This window comes from Antechinus flavipes, chromosome 3 (assembly GCF_016432865.1).
Source record: "Antechinus flavipes isolate AdamAnt ecotype Samford, QLD, Australia chromosome 3, AdamAnt_v2, whole genome shotgun sequence".
In the NCBI taxonomy this organism is placed as follows: Eukaryota; Metazoa; Chordata; class Mammalia; order Dasyuromorphia; family Dasyuridae; genus Antechinus; species Antechinus flavipes.
Genome location: NC_067400.1, coordinates 361,185,618 through 361,207,558, shown reverse-complemented (window position 1 = coordinate 361,207,558; position 21,941 = coordinate 361,185,618). Strand labels below are relative to the sequence as shown.

The window sequence follows — 21,941 nt, the reverse complement described above, 5'->3', positions numbered from 1 at the left end:
GCCCAGCAGAACATAAGGGAGGATTCAAAATATGTAACAATAAATTTCCATTTCAAGAAAACATATATAACAATAGAACTCATTATATTCATGACTGTCCATCTTTTCTTTGGTTCCTTATCGTTTCTTTTTTTCTCCTATACTTTTTTGCTTTATACTTTTTTGTCCTTTTCTCCCCCCTATCTCACCCAAATATACTACAGTTAAGATCAGATATATTTTTGTGTATACATTAAACACACACCTATGTACACACATACATATACCTATATACATACATACATGCATATATATACACATATGCATATATCTGAAAAAATAGTAATACGATTGACATATCATGTAGATTTCTCTCTTGATTGAATCTTTTAAGTTTGTTTCACTCAGCATCAGTTCATGTAAATCTCTCCAGGCCTTTCTGTCATCCTGCTTGTCATTTCCTACAGAACAATAATATTCCATAACATTCATATACTACAATTTATTCAGCCATTCTCCAACTGATAGGCATGCACTCAGTTTCCAGTTTCTGGCCACTACAAAGAGGGCTGCCACAAACATTGACTTTGAGATTAATGATTACTACTCCTAATTTTTTTCCTTAATAAATTCTACTCATAATCATTGTTATTGTGTGTATATTTCTTTGTTGTATGTGTATCTTATTGTTATTTGTGTATATCTCTTATTTCCTATCCTGATTCAGTATTTTTGGAGAAAGTCGAGTCAGGTAGATTCAAAACAAAAACAGTAAAAATCACTCAGGTTATCAATATTTAAAATCAGTAATTTTGATTTTTTGATCTGTCCCTTCCACTCAGTCAAATCATTCAACTTCAGATTCAGCTTATGTTTATTAATTTGCTTTATACAATGCAATGTGCTAGATGCCAGAGATACAAAAGTTGTTACAATGAACTTATAATGGCAAAAGGAGAAGTACACACACAATCCATAGACCAGAGTGTGAACTCCCCACTGCCCTGACAAATTCAGTTTTTATACTCAATTCACTTTCTGAGAAGCCCTGAAAATAAAAACAAAGTGTTGCTTCTCTCCAAGAAAAGAAGGATATAAAGGGATTAGATGCTTGTATCTGAGGCCTTTTAAGGAATTTCAAACTAGTGAGATCTGTATTGTCTTCTTGCTTTGCAACAGGAAATAATCCTACCCTGTACATGTTGAGTTTAAATTAATGTCTTAATCCATAAAGAATTGGAATAATCTATGCTAGTCACACAGAAGTGCAAGTTTGAATAGTCTAAGAGGGCCATTAGGAATCTGTACAGTATCCTTGAGAGAAATGCACCAAGACCCCCGCTTTTTTTTACTTTTAATTTTGAGGAAAAGAGATCATTTAAAAATTTTTCATATTGCTTATTTTTTGGAAATTTGGCCTAGCTATGTGACACCTCAAGAACTTGTCTGCCATACTCTAAGAAGGAAGTCTAACTCTACTTCCTTTTCCTCCTCTTCATCAACCAGCATTTTTTAAGCATTTACTATATGACAGACATTGTGTTTGGCTCCAGAGATACACATTATTCTTCCCAGTTGTGTCCAGATATTAAATTTAGGGGCTTGAGTTAATGAAGTGCTCTTGAGGTGAGGAGGAATTTGTTTTAAATAATGAAATTTGCTCTTATCATTTTGAGATTGAGGGTGCCTGGAGAGCTGATGGCAAGGGCCTCAGTATCTGGGATACCTATTCCCATACTCCACTAAGGATTGCAAATGATGACACTGGGGACGTTGCCTGTGACAGCTATCACAAAATCCAAGAAGATCTGGCAGCTCTTCAGAATCTCGGCGTGTCCCACTATCGCTTCTCCATCTCCTGGCCTCGTGTTCTCCCTGATGGGACTACGAGGCAAATCAATGAAGAGGGGCTCAACTACTATGAAAGACTCATCGATGCACTAATGGCAGCCAATATTACACCTCAGGTAAGAGATTTTTATATATATATATAAATACATACATGTATATTAATTTTATTTATGTACCTTTATGTGTATACATATATATGTGTGTGTGTGTGTATATATATATAAACATATTAAAGAGGCTCATATATATATCACAGAGGAGATTTCACCAGAGATCTGTATTTGACTTAAAAGCCTAAATAAGCTTGCCTGCCTTCCTTTTCCTTAGGGAGGTTTTAGTTGGATCCCTGAGAATCTGTTTTTCCTGTCTTCTTGGTTGGGGTGAGTGGAATGGAAGAGGGAGTAGGCTCCAGGAAAAGAGATTAGCATGAACAAAAGTAAAGAGGAGAAAATAAAAATATTATCTCTGACATTTAGATGGTGCTTTATGTTTCTGCATAATGTTTTACATACCTTATTTGCAGAAGTTAAAATTACTCATCCATATTCATAGCGCAAGTGTATTATTGGGGTGTGAGTGCTTGATTTACAAATATGTTAGGAATATTTTCTTCCAAGAAAAAGTATTTGATGGTTTCTGAAAAGTGGTCAGTGCTCATATTTAATCCAGCAAAGATCTCCTCAGCATCCACTGTAAAGGTAGCACAGGAGACAGAGAGAATGTAAGCCTGGCCTTCAGTGAATCTTCAGTCCATGCAAAGTGGCAGTATTTACACTAAACAAAACAGAGATCAGTAAAATATATGGCTCTATCCAAAGTCAGTGATGGAAAAGGTCAGAGTAGTCAGGGAAGAATATCATAGCTCATGTTTTTATCATGCTTTATGGTGTGTGAAATGTGCTTTCTTCACATGTGGAGTAATGCAAGTCCTATTATTATGAGATTATGAGATTCAGAAGGTTAAATGACTTACTAATGGTTGCCCAGTTAGCTAATAATTCCAGAGTCAAAATGCAAATGTAGATTCCTTGAGTGCAAATCTAGCACTTCCTATTTTTTTATGGAATTCACAGGACTTTAATCTGGGCTTGAAGCTGGTAAGTGGAATAGAAGAGGGAATGGGCTCCAAGGAAAGAGATTAGCATGAACAAAGGTAAAGAGGAGAAAATAAAAATATTATCTCTGACATTTAGATGGTGCTTTATGTTTCTGCATATTTTACATACCTCATCTTATTTATAGAAGTTAAATTACTCATCCACATTCATATTGTAAGTGAGCAAGAATTTAAGCCTAAGAATAGTCCTGATTGCCAGTCTAACACTTCCCAGTCTTCACTAAGCTTCACTGCCTTTAATTCATGTCAGTATGGGTGTGAGGGAAATTGTCATTCAATCTATAAACACTTATTAAGTGTCTCCACTGTGTCAGTCACTGTGTTAAATGATGGGAAAACAAAAAACAAATTAACAAACAAAAAAGAACAAGACAAGGAATCCATTGCACCCAGTTCTATAATGGGCATCATATTGCTTGCCTTCTCAGTAGGAGGAAGAAGGACTTAAGGGAAGAACTCAAAATTAAAAAAAAAAATTGAATGTTTCAAGAAGCCGATAATATAAGGGAGTGGTATTTCTTGTAAAAGGTGAGAGTAAAGCTATGAGGGAGAGATGAGAAGGGAGAGCATTTCAAGCATTGGGAACATCCAGTGAAAATGTCTGGAGTCTAGAGATAGAGTTGGATCATAGTAAAGATATTGGCTTGACTGGAATGTATGTGTTGGGTAACAAGGGAGAGTCTGGAGGAAAGAATCCAATGCTATTCAGGTCCGTGTATTAAGTTTCTGCCATATACAGTGCACTGTGCAGGACTGGAGATAACAAGTTGAGAAATTAGTCTTTTTCCTCAGGGAGCTTATAGTCTAGAGTAAGGTTATGGGACAAGTACACAAATACCTATAATACAAGTTAGAATGTAGTAGCATACTGGCTAATGGGAATAGAGAGCCTGTGTTAGAGTGTTAAAACTAGGAGACACTGAATGAAGAAAAGACCATTTATGCACTGTGTAGTGTGGCCCCCATAAGGGTCATTTTTTTTCCTGAGGCATTTGGGGTTAAGTGACTTGGCATGGGTCACATAGCTAGGAAGTGTTAAGGTTCTGAAATCAGATTTGAACTCACGTCCTCCTGACTTCAGGGCTGGTGCTGTAACCACTGTGCCACCTAGCTGCCCCCTTAAGGGTCATTCTTATGGAGAAGAAACTTAATCACATAGAAAACTGCCAGATATTGGATGATGTCACTTGGCACTGCACACAGTTCACAGGGAAAATGTCTCTTCCTCTTTGAGACCAAGATCAATTTCACACATTTCCAATAGATATGATATCATCTGAGAGAGGACAACCCAGTCTTTTATTTAAGTGTGTCTTTGCCTATTTTGGGAAATACCCTAAGCATCTAGAATATAAAACGAAGTATAAAAAAACAAATATGTTGAAAATTATTTTGAGTATCCTCTTTGAATTATTTATCTTAAAACTGTAAGATGAATTTAGTTTCTTCCTGAATTAAATGACAAAGACTTTGAAATTGGAGTATGTGATGAGAGATGGCTTTCTCAAGTCTCCTATGGAAAACCTGAGATTGGAAGTAGTCAGAAGTCTGGATTGGTGGCAATTTTCCTAATGTGACTTTTTTTTTTTTAATAGGTGACTATTTACCACTGGGATCTGCCCCAGGCACTCCAGAATGTTGGAGGCTGGGAGAATGATACCATAGTCCAGAGGTTTAAGGAATATGCAGATGTGCTCTTCAGTAGGCTGGGAGCTAAGGTGAAGTTTTGGATCACTCTCAATGAGCCCTATGTCATTGCCAACCTGGGCCATGGCTATGGAACAGCTGCTCCAGGTAATGGCCCCAGATGTGATTTGTTACCTTATTGTTTGGGGATATGGTCTTAGAACCATGAAAGTCACAGAGTTCAGCTCAGGGGGTAGGTGGGTACTAACCTGATTGAGTGAGGTCTAAACATTTTTGTGTCACAGAAGGAAAACATGGCTCAGATTCTGATATTTCATCTCTGTATAGCAGGCTTGAAAAGAGATGCTGATTTTCCTCTCCTGAAGCATGGTGTGTTGAAACTGTAAGGGACTTAAGGAATCATGTAGTCTAATCTTCTTTTACATATGAGGAAACTGAGGTTTAGGCAGGTCAAGTGACTTGTCCTATGTGACATGACTAATAAGAGTGTCAGACTTTGAATTCAGGTCTCCAGATTTCTAGCTCAGGAGTATTTCCATTATACTGCTGGCTGTAAATATGGAATCTATAGAACTCACTTCTCCAAACACTGTGTCAGTATGTTAATATTAATTACAGTTATAATAAAATGGACTAACATACAAAATGAGAAATTCATTTTCAGAAATTATCAGTAGGAGAATATGTTTTCCTTCCCTTCCCTTTCTTAGTAGAAGAAAAATGCTTGATAATTGAAATTATATATTTATGTTCATATACATAACATTTTAAATATAAGCTCCTTGGGAGTATGAATTGTTTAATGTATTTGTATTCCGAAATGATTGTTGATTGATTATATTTAAAAAAAGTTAATATACCCCTTGACATATATACTTTTCATAAATTTGTATGTCTTACTTTTCCATCTTAAATTGAAAACTCTTATAAGATGAGCAATATTTTGCCCTCCATTCAGGGTCACACACTAAAAGAGTTTTAGACAATGACAATGATATTGCTCTGGTGGTCCAGAATGGCCTCCACAGAGTTATACACAGGCTAAATCAACTCCCTAAAGTGGGAAAGGGAAATTTAACAAGATGTATTTCTTTTGACTTTCCCCGGAAAACAATTTCCCCATCTCTCATTCTGTTTTACCTAAAGCAATCTTTTGATAATAGATTTGTGTTCCCTAGCCCTGTATATGATTATAGAGAAGGGGAAGCTTCATGTAGGTCACTTAACTTTTATCTGTCTCAGTGTCATCATCTATAAAATAGGGTTTTACAAGTTACAAGCCTCCCAGGATTTTTCTAAGGAGAAAATGAGATCAAATTTATAAAGTGCTTTACAAATCTTAAAGCATTATGTGAGTTACCACTGATGTTGCTATTAACATGTATGTACAGTTCTGTGCAGAGCCCCTGGCCAGGTGGTGAGGAGGATGTGAAGAATTAAGGATAGTCTGGTTGGAGAGATCAGACATCACACGAAGATCTGAATGACAGTGCAAGGCAGTACCTGATACATGCCTAGTGGCCTAGACTGTAGGGAGACAATGAGCTTAAGAAGAAGGAGTGGTTCAAGGAGATCCTGTGGGACAAGGGGCATTGAGCTGGGTCTTCGGGGATGGGAGCAGGTGGGGTGGATATCCCAGATGGGAGGCAAAAGTGAGGGCGGCATTTGTACAGGAGAAAATTGAAGTGTCAACCGTGGGAAGTGGGGACTTTCTCCTGGGAAGTAATGGAAGACAAGGCTTGCAGAAATGTGGGGGATTCCATTAGGCCTTGGCAATCAATGAAGCTCTGATCAATCCCAAGATAACTATCAGTGAAAGAGGTTGGAGCTTGACAGGTAACAGGAAAGACAGGTAACAGGAGGTGGGCAGCATTATTGAGCAATAGCATCGACTGCCATAGTGAAAGACAAAAGTTATTTTCACCCCCATCACAGTCCTTTTGTTTCATTGGTGATATGGTAGATAGAGCAAGACACTTGGAATCAGTAAAACCTGTGTTTGTATGCTGACACACACATATTGTGTAACTCTGGGCAAGGCACTTACTAACTTGGCTCAGTCTCAGTTTCCTAATCTTTAAAATGGGAAAAATGAGAGAGAGAGATCTACAATTATATGTCAGCCATATTCATTTTGTTTTAAATGTATGTGTATATACATGGTATATATATATGTGTGTGTATTTGTATATATATGCTTGTGAGTATGTGAAATATAGATATATGCATGTGTGTGTGTATATGTATGTATCTGTGTATGTATGTATATTTTATCTATCTATATCTAATATATCTCCATGCTTAACCATAGCCTGCTTGAGAGAAATGGGAGGGAGGAGAAAAGGAGAAAAAAGTATAAAGGGCACAGTAAAGAACAAAAGAAAACCTACAAAGAAGCAAAGAAAAGAACAGTCATGGATATAATGTCTTCTATCATTACATATGCTTTCTTGAAATGGAAATTTACTGTTACATATTTTGAATCTTCCCTGATGTTCTGTTGGACACATGACAATATTTTTTTCTTTTTCTTTCTTTTTCTATTTTGTTTTTTCTTATTTTGCATTTAACTTTTAAATAAATAAATACACTTTAAAAATTTTTAAAAGATCATCTATCTTATGGGGTTATTGTAAAGATCAAATGAAATATTCTATAAAACACTATGTAAGTGCTACTTGTTTTTCAAGTAATTGGTGCTGATTTGGAGGTGGGGGGGGGAAGGGTTAGCTTTCACTGTCACCAGATCAGACAAGAGAAGTGCTAGAATCCAGATGTACTCTGTTTTTTTGAATTCTCCATTCATTTGCCTTGCGTTTTGTAGGCATTTCCTTTAGACCAGGCACTGCTCCCTATATTGTTGGCCATAACTTAATAAAAGCTCATGCTGAAGCCTGGCACCTGTATAATGATGTCTACCGACCCACACAAGGAGGACTGATTTCTATCACCATCAGCAGTGACTGGGCAGAACCCAGGGATCCTTCCAAACAAGAAGATGTGGAAGCTGCCAGAAGATATGTTCAGGTCTGGTTAGTTCCTTTTGTTGTTATTCTTACTCTCCTTCTGTATTAGTCTGTCCTTCCTCCCCAGTCTTTTTGTTAGCCCCTCTTTCATCATCATGGCACAGTGTAAAGAATTGAGATTAGGAAGACTGAAATTCAAATCCTTTCCTATCAAGGCCTAATAGAGAGATAACTGAGTTGTGAGTTAGATGAACCCAATTCTTATTTAGGGTTCACAATTCCACCAACTTGACCCCAAAATTCCCTGCCACTATCACAGAACATAGGGATTTTCTCCCTGAGACAACCCTGACTTTTATCCTTGTAGTTCTGATTCTTAACTTCCTCTAATCTAAATGTTTAACATTTTTAACATGTTTAACAGAGTTGGGTTACAGTATCACACTTGGCCAGTGTGTGCCAACATGTTGTAATATAATACTCATTCCTTGAGTTTGAAGCCTTAAGATTTTGGGGTCTTGGTTTTCTATCAGTTTGAAACAAAGAAGTATATTTTTATTCTCTGCTTTTTATCCTATGTGAAGCCTTATTTTCCCAGATAACTAATACTCATTCCTTGAGTTTGAAGCCTTAAGATTTTGGGGTCTTGGTTTTCTATCAGTTTGAAACAAGTATATTTTTATTCTCTGCTTTTTATCCTATGTGAAGCCTTATTTTCCCAGATAACTAAGAGTCTTTTCTAGAAAACTCAACGAATTGAGAAAACAAAAACTCAATTGACCAATTTAGCTCCTTTCTCAATCTGAGTTGAATGACAAAGCTGTAAAAGCCTATAAAAGATTGACCATTTTGGTCTCTGAGATATCTGCTGCAAAGTCTGGTGGGGAATGTGGGACAAAAGGAATATTCATCCCCATTGAAGAATCAGGATAGGACAGTGGTCTCTCTTCCCCTACTTTTGGGGTTCCCTCAGATCCTACCTCTTTTCCTTAAATCTTCTCCAGATCTACTAAAGCTTCTCTCCCAAAAGGATACCCTATCTTCTGAGTCAATCACAGAAACAGACATCGAGTCTCTAAGTGGGGAGGGTTAAATGGGAAAGGGTACACAGAGATTTGGTGGAAGACTTTGTCCTTGGACATGCCTGCCCAAAGCCAGGGACTAGCAGTTTTCCCCACTGACAAAATATGAATTGTCAGCCAAGTTTTCAAGCCTTAATTTCCTCATCTGTAAAATAAAAGGATTAAATGAGATAATCTCTAAGGGCCCTTTCCAGCTCTAACAATCTAAATCTAAATGATTTACTATTATTGGGTTTAGTTATCTTGTTCCAGAGGCATTAGCAAAATTGTAAATTAGGCTACACTCTAAAGATGGAGTTAAGAGTTCATCACTGAAGGCTTCCTGGAATTGGTGTGTTTGGAGATGTATTTTGAAAATGGAGAGATGGGTTGTCCCTCTGGGCAGCATCTCACCTCTTAAGTTTCAGTTTTATCCTTCATTTCCCTAATTAGTTTATGGGAGGCTGGTTCGCACATCCTATTTTCAAAAATGGAGACTACAGTGAAGTCATGAAGACCCGGATTAGGGACAGGAGCCTGGCAGCAGGACTCAGCAAATCCAGGTAAGAATTGGCAGTTGCAGTTGGTCTAATGGATATCAGGGGCAGATACTGAGGAGTTTAAGATTCAGGCAATTTTGGCACCAAATGATGTGTTCAGGGTCCAAATGATGTGTTTGGGGTTTAGCCCCAAATGTTGGGGTTCGGTCACTTGAAGAACTCACAATGACCATTATCTTTGGCAAAATTTAGGTGTTTATTTAGAAGAGGTCACAGACAAAATACACAGAAAATAAAGAGATACCAGTTGAACTATGCTCTTAGCTGCAAGCTAAATTCATAGAGGAGTTTAGCATCCTGAAAGAGTTAGTTAGCTATAAGAAGGAGAAAGACACCATGAGGCGTCATGGGGGATGAGGAAAAACATCATGAGGCAAGGGGAGAGGTGAGGAGAAAGACACGGTAGTCAATGAGTATAGTAAATCTACTGTTTGATAAACCGAAAGATCCCAACTTCTGGGATAAGAACTCACTATTTAACAAAAATTGCTGAGAAAATAGAAAAATAGTAAGATAGAAACTAGGTATTGATCAACATCTCACACCCTGTGCCAAGATAAGCTCGAAATTGGTTCAAGATTTAGACATAAAGATGATTTTTTTTTAATGGTAAAGAAGAGCCCCTTTTCTTAGGTGAAGCTCAGGCCAAATTGAGAATTTTTTTTTTTTTTTGCCTCAAATACCTAATTACATGGAACACTTCCCCTCTCCACCCCCCCCAGCCAAGGTAAAGTCTTAGGGGCTCCCCTATTCCTATGACTGTCTGCATCATTGACTATTGTGGGCTAACCCAAAAAGGGTTCAGCAAAGATGGCAGGAGTCATGGACAGATTTGTAGGGGAAATTTAACTTCAGGGTTTTGACATAACTCGGATTTCTGACTGGGCCCAGCAAGGTGGGGCTATCCATAACCTTCACAGAGGGTGGGACTATAAATTTAAACTGATCTCCATCGGGGCCCTTCCTACTTGCCTTAGGAGTAATTTTATCAGTACTTCATCGTTTCTCTACCAACCCCATTCAGTGACCCAGGACCTCATCAAGATCATCCAGAAATCCTGCATCTTGTGAATGGATTATAAGGAACAGTCACTGCCCTGGGCCCTGGGGATGTTATCCACCTAGAGACATAACTTCCAGGAAAAGCATCACAAAACATGCAGCATAAAAGGCAACCCCCAATCAATTTTTAAAGATGAATTCAGTTGAGAAGGGACTTCAAGGAGAGACCTTGGTCATCAGAAGCACAAAGCCATATGGAGGGAAGAATCTTGGGACCCCCTCTTGTGGGGAAGCCCCGTAGGACAGTATTGCTGGAGGTGGCAAAATATAGGGAAGAAACAGAGTAAGGCTGGATTTTTACCTTGCCTGTTAGACTGTGGGAGGAGGAAGCTAGGCCATCTGCAACTTCCTTTTTTCACTAATTATTCCTGCTAAGTGATAAACTCAATTATTTCTTTCTTGTTGAAAGAATATGTGCTGTAAGTGAATATGCATTGTAAATGTAAGGGACAAAGTCCCAAGCACCCATCTTAGCTCTGGCTCTCTCCCTCTGAGTTTGCTTGTTTCACAGAAGTGATGAGTTTGAATAAGTGAGTTTATGTGATGGTGTGCCATCCCTTCTGTATAGACAAGACATCTTTTGATCTGACACCATATCAGGACATGGGTGGGCTTTAAGATTAATTTTCCAGAGAACCTATTAAGAGTCAGGAAATAGCCTACATCAAGGAAACAGAGAGAAATAAAGGTATTAACAAAGGTAAAACCAAAATGTTTTTAAAAGAAGAAAATAATTCATGGCGCTGCATCTTGCCTAAGAAATATTTGTTGGTTTTACTTTTTAATCTTCTCACCTCTCTAAGAATTGTCCTGTCTTTGAAATTTCAGTGTCAAGATCAAGTCAGGGCCAGCAAGTGCCCATTTTTATTTGCCTTTATTGGGGAAATCCTCTGTGACCAAAGCCATCCAAAATAACTTCATTTGCACTTGAGCTTTTCAGTAGGGAAAAAGAGTTTTCATCAATCAAAGATCCCCTAGTTTTGATCAAGTTCCTCCTTTGTGCTTAACCATTTGGTGGATGCTGTGAGGAGTACAAGAGAATTATAAGACAACCTCTGCTCTTAGGGAGCTTAGGGTCTTATTTTGTAGGGAATAGAAGAGGAAGAAACCAGAGCATGTTATAATCTCAGATACATTCTAACTGCAGCAATTATTCAGAAAAGTGAGAGATCAATGTGGGCTGGAGCAAGCTTCATGGAGGAGACTATTTTTTTGTCCTTCATTCTCCAAGAGGACCATGACATGAATTGGATTTAAGTGAGGGAGGTCTGTGCAAAGTCAGCAGTCTCAATTTCTCCTCTGGAGCCATCTAATGAATAAGAGCCAAAGTGATTTGTTTTTAAGGCATGGTCCTCAAGTAAGAAATGTAGCGCATAAACCCTAAGATATCTTGCTAGGTTTAGCCATCAAAATTTACATTCCTTTGGGTAGAGCACATGCAGGTAAAGATATGATATACCCTATGTGGAGAAAGGGAAGGAAAGAGAGGAAGAAAAGGAGGAAAGAAGCGGGGAAGAGAGAGAGACAGAGACAGATAGACAGAGACAGAAAAGGAGGGAAGGAGGAAGGGGAAAGAGGAGAAAGGGAGTGGGGGAAAAGGAAAAAGGAGAAGAAAGAGGAAGGAAGTGGGGAGGGGGAGAGAGAGAGATGTTGTTTGTCCTTTGTTCTAAAAGTATATGACATGAGGGAGGTGATGCAAATGAATTGGATTGAAATGAAGGAAGCTATACAAAGTCACTAGCCTCACTTTCAGGGAGGAGACAGGGATTTGATGAATGGATGGGATATGGGAGAGGAGCAGGCATACTAGGTAGGAGACCAGCACAAGCAAAGACATGGAAGCTGAAGTGGACATGATATTTTCAGAGATCTCAACCATAAAGTATTAGAACTGAAAGGGATATTAAAAATCAAGTAGTCCAACCCCTTATTCTATAGGTAAAAAATCTGAGACCTAGAGAATCAACTTATCCAGAGTCATTGAGGAGAGCCACCTGACAGGTCTTGCCTACTAGGTATTAGAATATTAGAGAGATAACAGGTGCTAGGTTGGGAGGGCCCTGAAAGTCACACCTGGAGTTATTTATGATGGCTGTGATGGGCAAGAGGACTGAGATAGAGCCATGATGAGCACGGGTTTTAGACATCTTCAACCAACTTTTCAGAAATGCCTTTCTTGCAACAGTGGGAAATGGGCAGGCAAGTGTTTGAGAGGAGGGGCATCAGCAGGCAAGTGTTTGAGAGGAGGGGCATCTCCAGGAGTTTGTGATTCACCAAACTAAAGGTCACAAAAAAGGACTGAGGCAGGCCCAGAGCAGAACACAGTGCTCCAGCCTACCTACCTCCCCAATATTTTTCCACGTGAAATCAACTTTAAAAAGGTAGACTGTGGTGATCAAAAAGATACTCACTGAAAAAAATGCATATCAATTAGGGATAATTATATATGAGCATTATCTAAAAAACATAGAGTGCTGCATGAGATATAACCCCCCCAAAAAAAAAGATAGAAAAAAGGAAACCTCAAAATGTGTATGAGAAAATCCAGTTCATAAAAATCTATTCCTTTTAAATTCTCCCTTCTAAAAATGAGAATTAGACAAAAAGAAGTATCCAAAGAAAAGGAACAAGGAATTAGATACATAGACAATAAAATATGGGAAAAGCAAAAGAGACAGGAGATGATAACATATACATATGATTTTAGAGCTAAAAATGTCTATCAGGTGTTTGTGACATGAGATTTTTTTCCAAGTTCAATCATCAGTTTGTGAGGTATAAAATTAAGATATGTACCCTGTGGAGCAAACAAGGGGCCCTCTTCAAAGTGAAAATTAGAAGAGTCACAAAAGCTTAATTGTGACCTTCAATGGAGGGGGCTTTGCTTTAGTGATGATGAGAGTTGCACATTTCAAGCCTTTCTTTTTTTCCAACCTAGCCACCTAAGTCACTCTCTCCTATTTACTGGGACCATTGTTTCTATTTGGCAAGCCCATGGCATATCTATGTGTGTAGACCATTGAAAGTGTAGTCAAGGAGAGAAATATGTCCAGGGACTCCTTGAGAAGGCCCCTTATCACTGTCTTTGCCTTTTACCTTTAGGCTTCCAGAGTTTACTGAAGATGAAAAGAAGAGAATTAATGGCACATTTGATTTTTTTGGCTTCAATCATTATACCACTATTCTGGCTTCTAACCTGAATTATGCAGATATAATCTCCTCCTATGACGCAGACAGGTAAGCCTGCTGTCTTTGCTGATGGAATCAAGAAGTAAACTTCTTAAGCTTAAATACAAGTTCTGCTCCTTGCTGCTTGTGTAGCTAATCTCACTGAGATTCGATCTCTCATCTGTAAAATGAGGGAGCTGGATTAAGGCAGATAGGTGATGCAAGAGACAGGACTCTGGGCCTGGAGTCAAGAAGACCTATAGTCCAATCCAGCCTCAGGTATTTCCTACTGATGTCACTCCAATCAACAAGTCATTTAACCTCTGTTTCCTCATCTGTAAAATGGGGATAATAATGGCAGTTACCTCCCAATATTGTTGTGAAGATCAAATGAGATAATAATTACTCAATGCTTAGCATAGTAGTTGGCACTTATAGGCTGCGGTGGTGGAGGTTGTTCCTCCTTCATTCTGGAAGAGGACCAATGATATCATGGAGATGATGTTTTAGCTCACTGCTGTATTGGATGTAAGTGGGGCAGAGTTGTGAAAAGTTGCCAGCCTCACTCTCTCTTCCAGAGTCATCAAAATTCAGTGGTAGGACAAAGGTCAAGACAGCTAGAGATGGCCCCAGATACAAATGACAGAGACCGATATAGATAAATGGATATTATGTAATATATCTGTGTATACATACATTGTCATGTATTTATTTTTAAGTCAGACAACTTTTACTAAATGAAAAAACTATTTGAAATATGTCTTTTAAAGTAGAATTAGAAAAGATCATTCATTTTAAAGAACTTTTTCATTATGTTAAAAATGAAATACCTCTTGCATTATATAATGTGCCAATTCAAATTAAGTTATTAGAATTCTCAATTTAATTTTTAAATAGATATTTCAAAGATTATATATACATGCATGTATGTGATATACACACATATGTATGTCTGTGTGTGACCAATAAAGTCCTTCTTCCTTACTCTAAGTTCATGATGCTGTTGCTACACTGCAAGTTTATGCAATGGAGAGAAGTCATCTCCAGCACTGGAGTTATGAGCAACTTTAAGAAATCAGCACTGGGACAGCTAGTTGGGGTAGTGGATAGAGCATCAGCCCTGAAGTCAGGAGGATCTGAGTTCAAATTTGGTCTCAGACACTTAACATGTCCTAGCTGTGTGACCCTGGACAAGTCACTTAACCTCAACTGTCTCAGAAAAAAAAAAAAAGAAATCATCATTTTAAGAATCAGTCAGTGGTATTTATCAAATGCTTACTATGTACCATGCACTGTGTAAAGTCCTGGGGCTACAAAAAGGCAAAAGGTAGCCTCTGACCTCAAAGAGCTCACAATCTAATGGATCTTAAGAAAATCAAATGCATTAATAATAAGAATAGATAGAATGTATATAACATTTAAGATGCACAAGGTATGTTAGCATATTTTATCTCATTTGATCCTCACTATATCCATTTTGCAGATGAGGAAACTGAGACTGAAGTGAAATGTGTTTAAGGTCATAAGTAGGTATCTAAGACAGGACTTGAACTTGGGGCATATCTGGACTACCAGTCTAGAATTTTATTAGTACACTGTGTAAATACTCTTTCTATTCCAAGCTAAACTGAAGAGCCTGGGAAAGGAAGAGGGAAAGACTTTGAGGGAATTCATCAGTTACCTTCCACAGGGCTCTGAGACTCAGGCACAAGGTATCACAGAAGCCAGTAACAACGCAAACACGGCATTCTACGGGGTTTGAAGGCAGAGAGTCATGAATGGGGGTGAAGAGTGTTTAAAAATTTATAAATAATAATTCCTGAAGTCACTCAAAAGAGCAAATATTGTTCTCTTTCTCCTAAGCAACGTAATCTCATGAGAGGGGAGCAAAAAGCAGATGTTGTTCTCCCGTTGCACAGATAAGAAGCCAGAGCCTCAGAGGGTAGGCGACATGGTGAAGATCACATGCAGCTAGCTATTGGGGGAGCCAGGATTGCCAGTGAAGAGTAGCCCATAGGACCTTTTTATGAGTTCCATCAGGTGACTAGAAAAATCCAGGCATTTTTCCCGGGATAAATAATATTTTATGTGAAAGGCCGGTATGGTTGGTCAATCAGCTGTCAATAAACATATATTTGGTGCTTATCACATGCCAAGTACTCTGCTGGGGATACAAAGAAAGGCAAAAACAGAGTTCCTGGACTCAAGCACCTTCTAATAGGGGTGGAGGGGGTGGAGGAGAGGGCTAACACCTGTTAAATACAAGTTATACAGAATGGAAGGGAATGCCAGAGGGAATGCATGGAGGGGCATAGGGGATCTGAGATGTGTCTGGAAGGAACTCAGGAGGCAGAGATGAGAAGGAAAAGCCTTCTAGATATGAGTTTGGCCAGATATATGAAAAAAGATGCTATTTGCATCCAGAGAAAGAATAGTAGAAGTATGTATAAAACAATTTCATACATATATACGTAGAGATGTATACATACACACACACACTTAATTGTATCTAATGGCAGCCATCTCTAGGGCAAAGGAAAGAAAAAAAAATTATATAATTATCACATATTTAAAAGAATGGTAAGTTGTACATCATAGATTTGCAGTTTCATGTGCAACCAATTTTTATTATACTGTTATGAAAATTCTTGTTTTATTCTGCAAATTGAAATTTAAAATTATATTTTAAAAATGCACACAGTCCAGAGGTAAGTGGGAGATATAGATGGGAATTTAGCAAAATGAGGTTTTAAGGCTTTTGTCTCTTACTAAGTCTAATTCTTGTCCCAAGGGGAGTGGCTTCCATCACAGATCGCACTTGGCCAGATTCCGGCTCTTTTTGGCTGAAGATTACTCCTTTTGGCTTTAGAAGGATCTTGAACTGGTTAAAGGAAGAGTACAACAACCCTCCAATTTATATTACAGAGAATGGGGTTTCTGAGCGAGGAACCTCAGACCTCAATGACACCGTAAGAATCTATTACCTCCGGAGTTACATCAATGAAGTTCTCAAAGGTACTTGAGCATATCAACTTGTGACTTTCACAAAGAAGTCTGTGACTATTAATACTTAGGGCAGGTTTGTAAGACAGTGGGTTCACTATTAAATCACTCAATTCATAGAGGATAGATGTCCCATCTTAGTCTGAATTCTTTGTTTCTAGACCTAAAATCTCTTGGCCAAGAGCCAATTGCTTGAAATGAGTTATTACTTCAGTTTTTTAGCTGTCTCTGTGGTATTAACCTTTGAACCTATGACTAGAAATTTTGGTTTCTACCATAAATTATTCCTTACTGGAAGCACTCACTGGAATTTGGAAAAATGATTCTATTTTCCTCCTTTATTAAGCTAGGGCCGGTAGAAGACCAAGGTCAGATTTGGAACTAGTAGAGTCATTTAGCCTTTCAGAGGAACCTTCAAATGTAGAAAGAAAAGAAAGATCACTATTCAACTATGGAACGAGAGTGTATTTAGCTGGTCTGATCAATCTTAATAACAAATGTGATATTACATGAAAGTTGGATTTTGTCCCATTTAATATTTAAGCTCATTTGGAGTAAAGGAGAAAAAGGCCAGAAAAGCATTTGGTCAAATCAAAACAAAATTTACAATATATTCCACATTTTTTTTAGGTGCCCTGTTGTGTTCCCATAATTCTTCTTACAGTTCAGGCCCAGAAAGCTTGTGAGGCCTTTCCAGACTTTTAGTTTCATGAGACCAGCTCCACTGGACAGTTGTGTACTAACTTGCAGAGAAAAAGAGTTTTAGAACCTTAGAGCTCACTAAAATTATTGTACATTGAGAACAAGAGAATTGTATTTATATACTGAGTTGTCAAAGAAAGTGCCTGATGTGGCTCTTTTTAACAGAGAGGTGATTCAGGCCAGTTCCAAAGTCTTGTGATGGAAAGCCATCTGCACTCAGAGAGAGGACTGTGGGGATTGAATGTGAATCACAACAGAGCATTTTCACTTTTTTTCATTGTTGTTTGCTTGCTTTCTGGTTTATTTCTCATTTTTTCCTTTTTTTAATCTGGTTTTTCTTGGTAGCATGGCACATATTTCTGTGGAAATATGTATAGAAGAATTGCACATGTTTAACATATATTGTATTAGTTGTCATATAAGGGAGGGTTGTAGAGGTAAGGGAGGGAAAAAATTTGGAACACAAAGTTTTGCAAGGGTGGATGCTGAAAATCATCTATGCATATGTTTTAAAAATAAAAAGCTAAAAGAAAGTTAAAAAAAAAGTTAAGTGTCCAAAACCCTAGGACTTTAAGAGAGATGGCCTCTTCAACAGTCTTGCTCTATTGTCTGGCCACCGGACCCAGATGATCTAGAGGAGAAAGGGAACCAGCTCACTTGCATGTCACCTCCCGATGTCATGATCCTCTTGGAGAACATGAAGGCCAAACAACCACCGCCAAGACCCTAGTTTTAGAAGCCCCAAGGGACCCTTTACTCACTGAGCACTCTTGCTTAAAGATCACCAAAATGAACTTACTGTGCAGTGACTGCTATTGAGATTAGAGATCCTCGGAGCCCGGAGCCCGGGGATAGGAGCTGAGCAGTCGCAGTGGGCATAAGTCACTACTAGACAGCAGAGTGCACTAGCCCTTGTGGCTCTTGTTTGTGACCCATGTTCCCACTGTAGGACAGGAGAGTGGGTCTCCTTGTTCTGCCATCCTGTTCTGTCAAATGAACACCAGACACACCAAATGGGGTGGGGATAGGAGGACGATTAGGAACAGAAAGGATTTTAGGAAGAATTTCCAGAATATGAAGCCTTCCACGGGAGAAGGGAGAGCAGCACATTAAGGCAGTTCCAAGGACACCATGGCACCTAACTCTTAGGAAACCTCACAGCCGGGGCGGGGGGCTTCTGTGTTTGTCCAGCTATCCAGGATAAGGTGGACATCCGTGGCTACACTGTTTGGAGTTTGATGGACAATTTTGAATGGGCTACTGGCTTTTCAGAGAGATTCGGTCTACATTTCACCAACTACACAGACCCTTCCATCCCAAGGATCCCCAAGGAATCTGTCAAGTTGTATGCCTCTGTAGTCAGGTGCAATGGCTTCCCAGACCCAGCCAGCGGGCCGCACCTCTGCCTCCAGGCCCCAGGTAAGACCAGGCAGGCTGAGCTGCTCACCCCAAGAAGGGAAGAGGCCAGCTGCAAGGAAAGGCGCACTGTCTCCCATAGAGCCCAACCTGGAGATTCTGCTCAAGGAGCTAATGACATTGTTTTCTTAATTAATGCTGAGAAAGCCAGTAGAGCCTAATGGAAAAAGCCTTCATTTGAAGTCAGACAACCTAGTTTCAAACATTTCCTAGCTGTGTGACGGTAGTTGAGTCACAATCTTTCTCTCATCTAAAAAATGGAGAAAATAATAGTTACTTACCTATAGGGTAGTCTTGAATATCAAATGACATAAAGTGCTCTGTGAACCTTAAAGTGCTATGTAAATGCTATTATTTGTAGTTTCTAGTTCTTGGTATACCACTGACTTGTTAGATAATTTGGGGTTAAATTATTCAAACCTTCCTGGGCCTCAGTTTCTCACTTATCAAATTGGGATAATATATTGCCTACTGCTAGACTACCTCTATTGTTATTGTTAATGATCAGATAACAAGTGTGAAAACATTTTAAAAATATAAATCATCATTAGTTTATTCAATTTATACTATTGTTACAGACCACTGCTCTGACTTTCAAGAGTCAATTATAACAGTACTTCATTATCTACGTCAAAAAATTTGCTAAGTACTTTACATATATAATCACATTTGATCTTATAATCCTTGATGTATTTGTTCAAACTAATTCCTAAAATACACATCAAATAATACTAATGGCTCAGTGATATGCATTTAAATGAATATAATTCATGGAATTATAATTTTATTGCTGATAATGAAAAAAGGAACTTTTTCTTTGGAAAGATAAGGCCACCTTTTGTGATTTATTGGGATTTACATTTGAGTTTTTAGATTAAAGGTACTTTGGGAAATAAGTAGAATAGCTGAAACTTGAGAATAAATCATCTTGTATGTGCTTCTCTCCTAGATGGTCCCACCACTGAATCTGTGACAGACAAGCAAGTTCAGTTCTTGGGGCTAACACTGGATGCCACCAATGCAGAAACAGCTTTATACGTACTCTTTTCTTTCTTGATTTTCTTTCTGATTATCGGTATCTGTGGACTAGCATTTACATTCTATAAATACTACAAGGTGTCTAAGAAAAGTCCAAGTACCAGCCAACAGGAATTGAGTAAAATGTAGTATTTGCCGTATGCTTTACAAGTTAGCTAAAGCATTGCTGAGTTTCTTTGCTTAAAACTGCCTTACCCAATTCCCTGCTTTTATATCAAACTCCCTGTATAATTTAAGAAAACAGAATATAATAAAAGATCAAAGTAGCTTCATGAGTAGTTTACCTGGAACATCTCAGATAACTGCTCCTAATTTTCTCCAACCACCTGATATAACCATTAAGATAGTTTTGTTTTTGTTAAGACCTTTTAGTTTTCTTAAGACAGTCATGGGAATGTCAATCTTTTAAGACTTTATCTGAGGGGTTGAGTTTTCCATGTATTCAGGCATTTGGGGCAGAAAAAATTCTCAATTTGGCCTGTGCTTCACCTTAAAGGTGCTTCTCTTTACTATTTTAAAAAAAATCATCTTTTATGTCTAAATCATGAACTAATTTCAATCCTTTCACCTTGGTACAAGGTGTGAAATGTTGGACCATGCCCTAAATCCTTACTATTTTTCAGTTTTCCCAGCAATTTGTAGTGAGTTTTTATCCCAGAAGCTAGTCTTTGAGTTTGTCAAACAATAGATTACTAGTCATTGACTATTGCGTCTTTGTGTACCTCATCTATTCCACTGATCCAGGACCAAATTGTTTTGATGACCCCTGCTTTATAATTTATAAGTTTAGGTCTGGTATGGAGAGGCCACCTTTCTTTACATTTTTTTTTTTTTTCATGAATTCCCTTGTAGTTTTGACCTTTTGTTCTTTCAGGTTAATTTTATTTTTTTTTCTAGCTTTATAATTTGTTTGGCAATTTGGTATGGCACTGAGTAAGTAGATTAAGTTATTTACCATTTATTTTAAAAAGTGTAGGCATGGGCAAAAGCCACGGTAATCCTATTGTACATAATCAAACTTAAAAAGCAAACCAACATATAACTGGATGCCTTGCTTTAGTTTGGGAATTATCTGAATGGGTTTTTTCCTCCTAACACTTTAAAAAATTCTCCTCACTCTTACTTTCTGGTAAAAAATAAAAATGGGACTTATGAAGGCTACATCATTTTCCCCTTGTCAACTGAGTATTTATATGCTACGCACTGTACACAAATACAAAAGTGAGATAGAGTTTGTCCACCTAGCTTATATCTATTTTAAATTAAAAAATGTTTCTGTACATACCTACAAATCCTGGGCTCAGCAAAAGATTTTAGGTGACTATCCACTCGATTAAACTAAAATGTGCCAAAAGTTGAATACTTTCATACTGAAATTCAAATATATATGACCTAGCAATAGATATTCCTTACTGCACTTAGCAAAATTTTATGCTCTTTTCAGTTGGAAAAAGTAGGCATACGGAAGCACTATCCTTCCTAGTTGTCACAGAAGTTAATAATTGGTCCACCTATTAGCAAAACTTAGAACTAGAGCAACTCTGCCTTGAAGCAATTATTATCATAGTGTTGTAATGGGCCAGAACTCTGAAGAAATATACTTGGGGCAAGGATTCTTACAACAAGGTGTTGACTCAGTGGAATTGATAAGACAATGGTTATCTAGTTTAGCATGGTGATTAATATAGTTCTCTAGTTCAGTGTGATTGATTTAATCTTACAACAAATAATGGTTCCTTAGTGATATAATTGGCTTATACTCAGTATGATGAATTAATTGTAATAGAGTATATAAAACTTGGGACAAACTCAGCCAAGGAAAGAACTTTCCCAGCCTCATGGTGACTCTCCTGCCTTTATCACTTCTCCACTAAGACCAAGGTTTCAGGCTGGTCCCAAGACCTCCAAAAAGCTAGCCAGAACAATACCTAGTGTGAAACCCAAGAATGAACAAGTGCCTTTAAATTACTCTTTCCCAGAAAAGATGAAGAAAAACAATTTTCCAAAGGCTTTGCAATTACCTGAACTTTTTTTTCATGTCTTTTACATCTACAGACCAAATAACAATCTGTACAGAACAATATGCTTCTAAATCTCCACTTGGTCTTAATTCATTGTTTCTGAAACATGTATTTGAGGGGAAAATTACTTAAGTATCCTATATTTCATGTATATTCTTTTGTATCAGAGAGAGGTTGATAGGTAAAGGATTTATTTCAATAATTTTTTTTCAATTTCAAATTTCATGATTTTATTTTTCTGAATGTTTTAGATATGTCCGACTAGAATTATATTCTCTTCAACAGCTAATGCACAAAAGGCTTCATCATTATTTTTCTTTACTGCTTGTCTGTAATCTTAGACTAAATCC

At 37.9% G+C, this 21,941-nt stretch overlaps 1 protein-coding gene and 1 long non-coding RNA gene across 2 annotated transcripts in view; both read left to right on the top strand.

Moving 5' to 3' along the window:
- Window positions 1-20,736, top strand: part of LCT (lactase) — a 47,402-nt gene extending 26,666 nt beyond the window's left edge. The window contains exons 10-17 of the mRNA XM_051985802.1: window positions 1,656-1,946; window positions 4,543-4,741; window positions 7,419-7,621; window positions 9,075-9,184; window positions 13,346-13,480; window positions 16,203-16,426; window positions 18,308-18,535; window positions 19,482-20,736. Of these exons, the coding sequence (XP_051841762.1) occupies window positions 1,656-1,946; window positions 4,543-4,741; window positions 7,419-7,621; window positions 9,075-9,184; window positions 13,346-13,480; window positions 16,203-16,426; window positions 18,308-18,535; window positions 19,482-19,699 (1,608 nt within the window). The 3' untranslated portion in view covers window positions 19,700-20,736. The remainder of the gene's footprint in view (window positions 1-1,655; window positions 1,947-4,542; window positions 4,742-7,418; window positions 7,622-9,074; window positions 9,185-13,345; window positions 13,481-16,202; window positions 16,427-18,307; window positions 18,536-19,481) is intronic.
- The window catches only part of LOC127554361 (uncharacterized), a 245,347-nt gene that overhangs the window by 119,708 nt on the left and 103,698 nt on the right, over window positions 1-21,941 (top strand). The gene's annotated exons all lie outside the window — the stretch shown is intronic.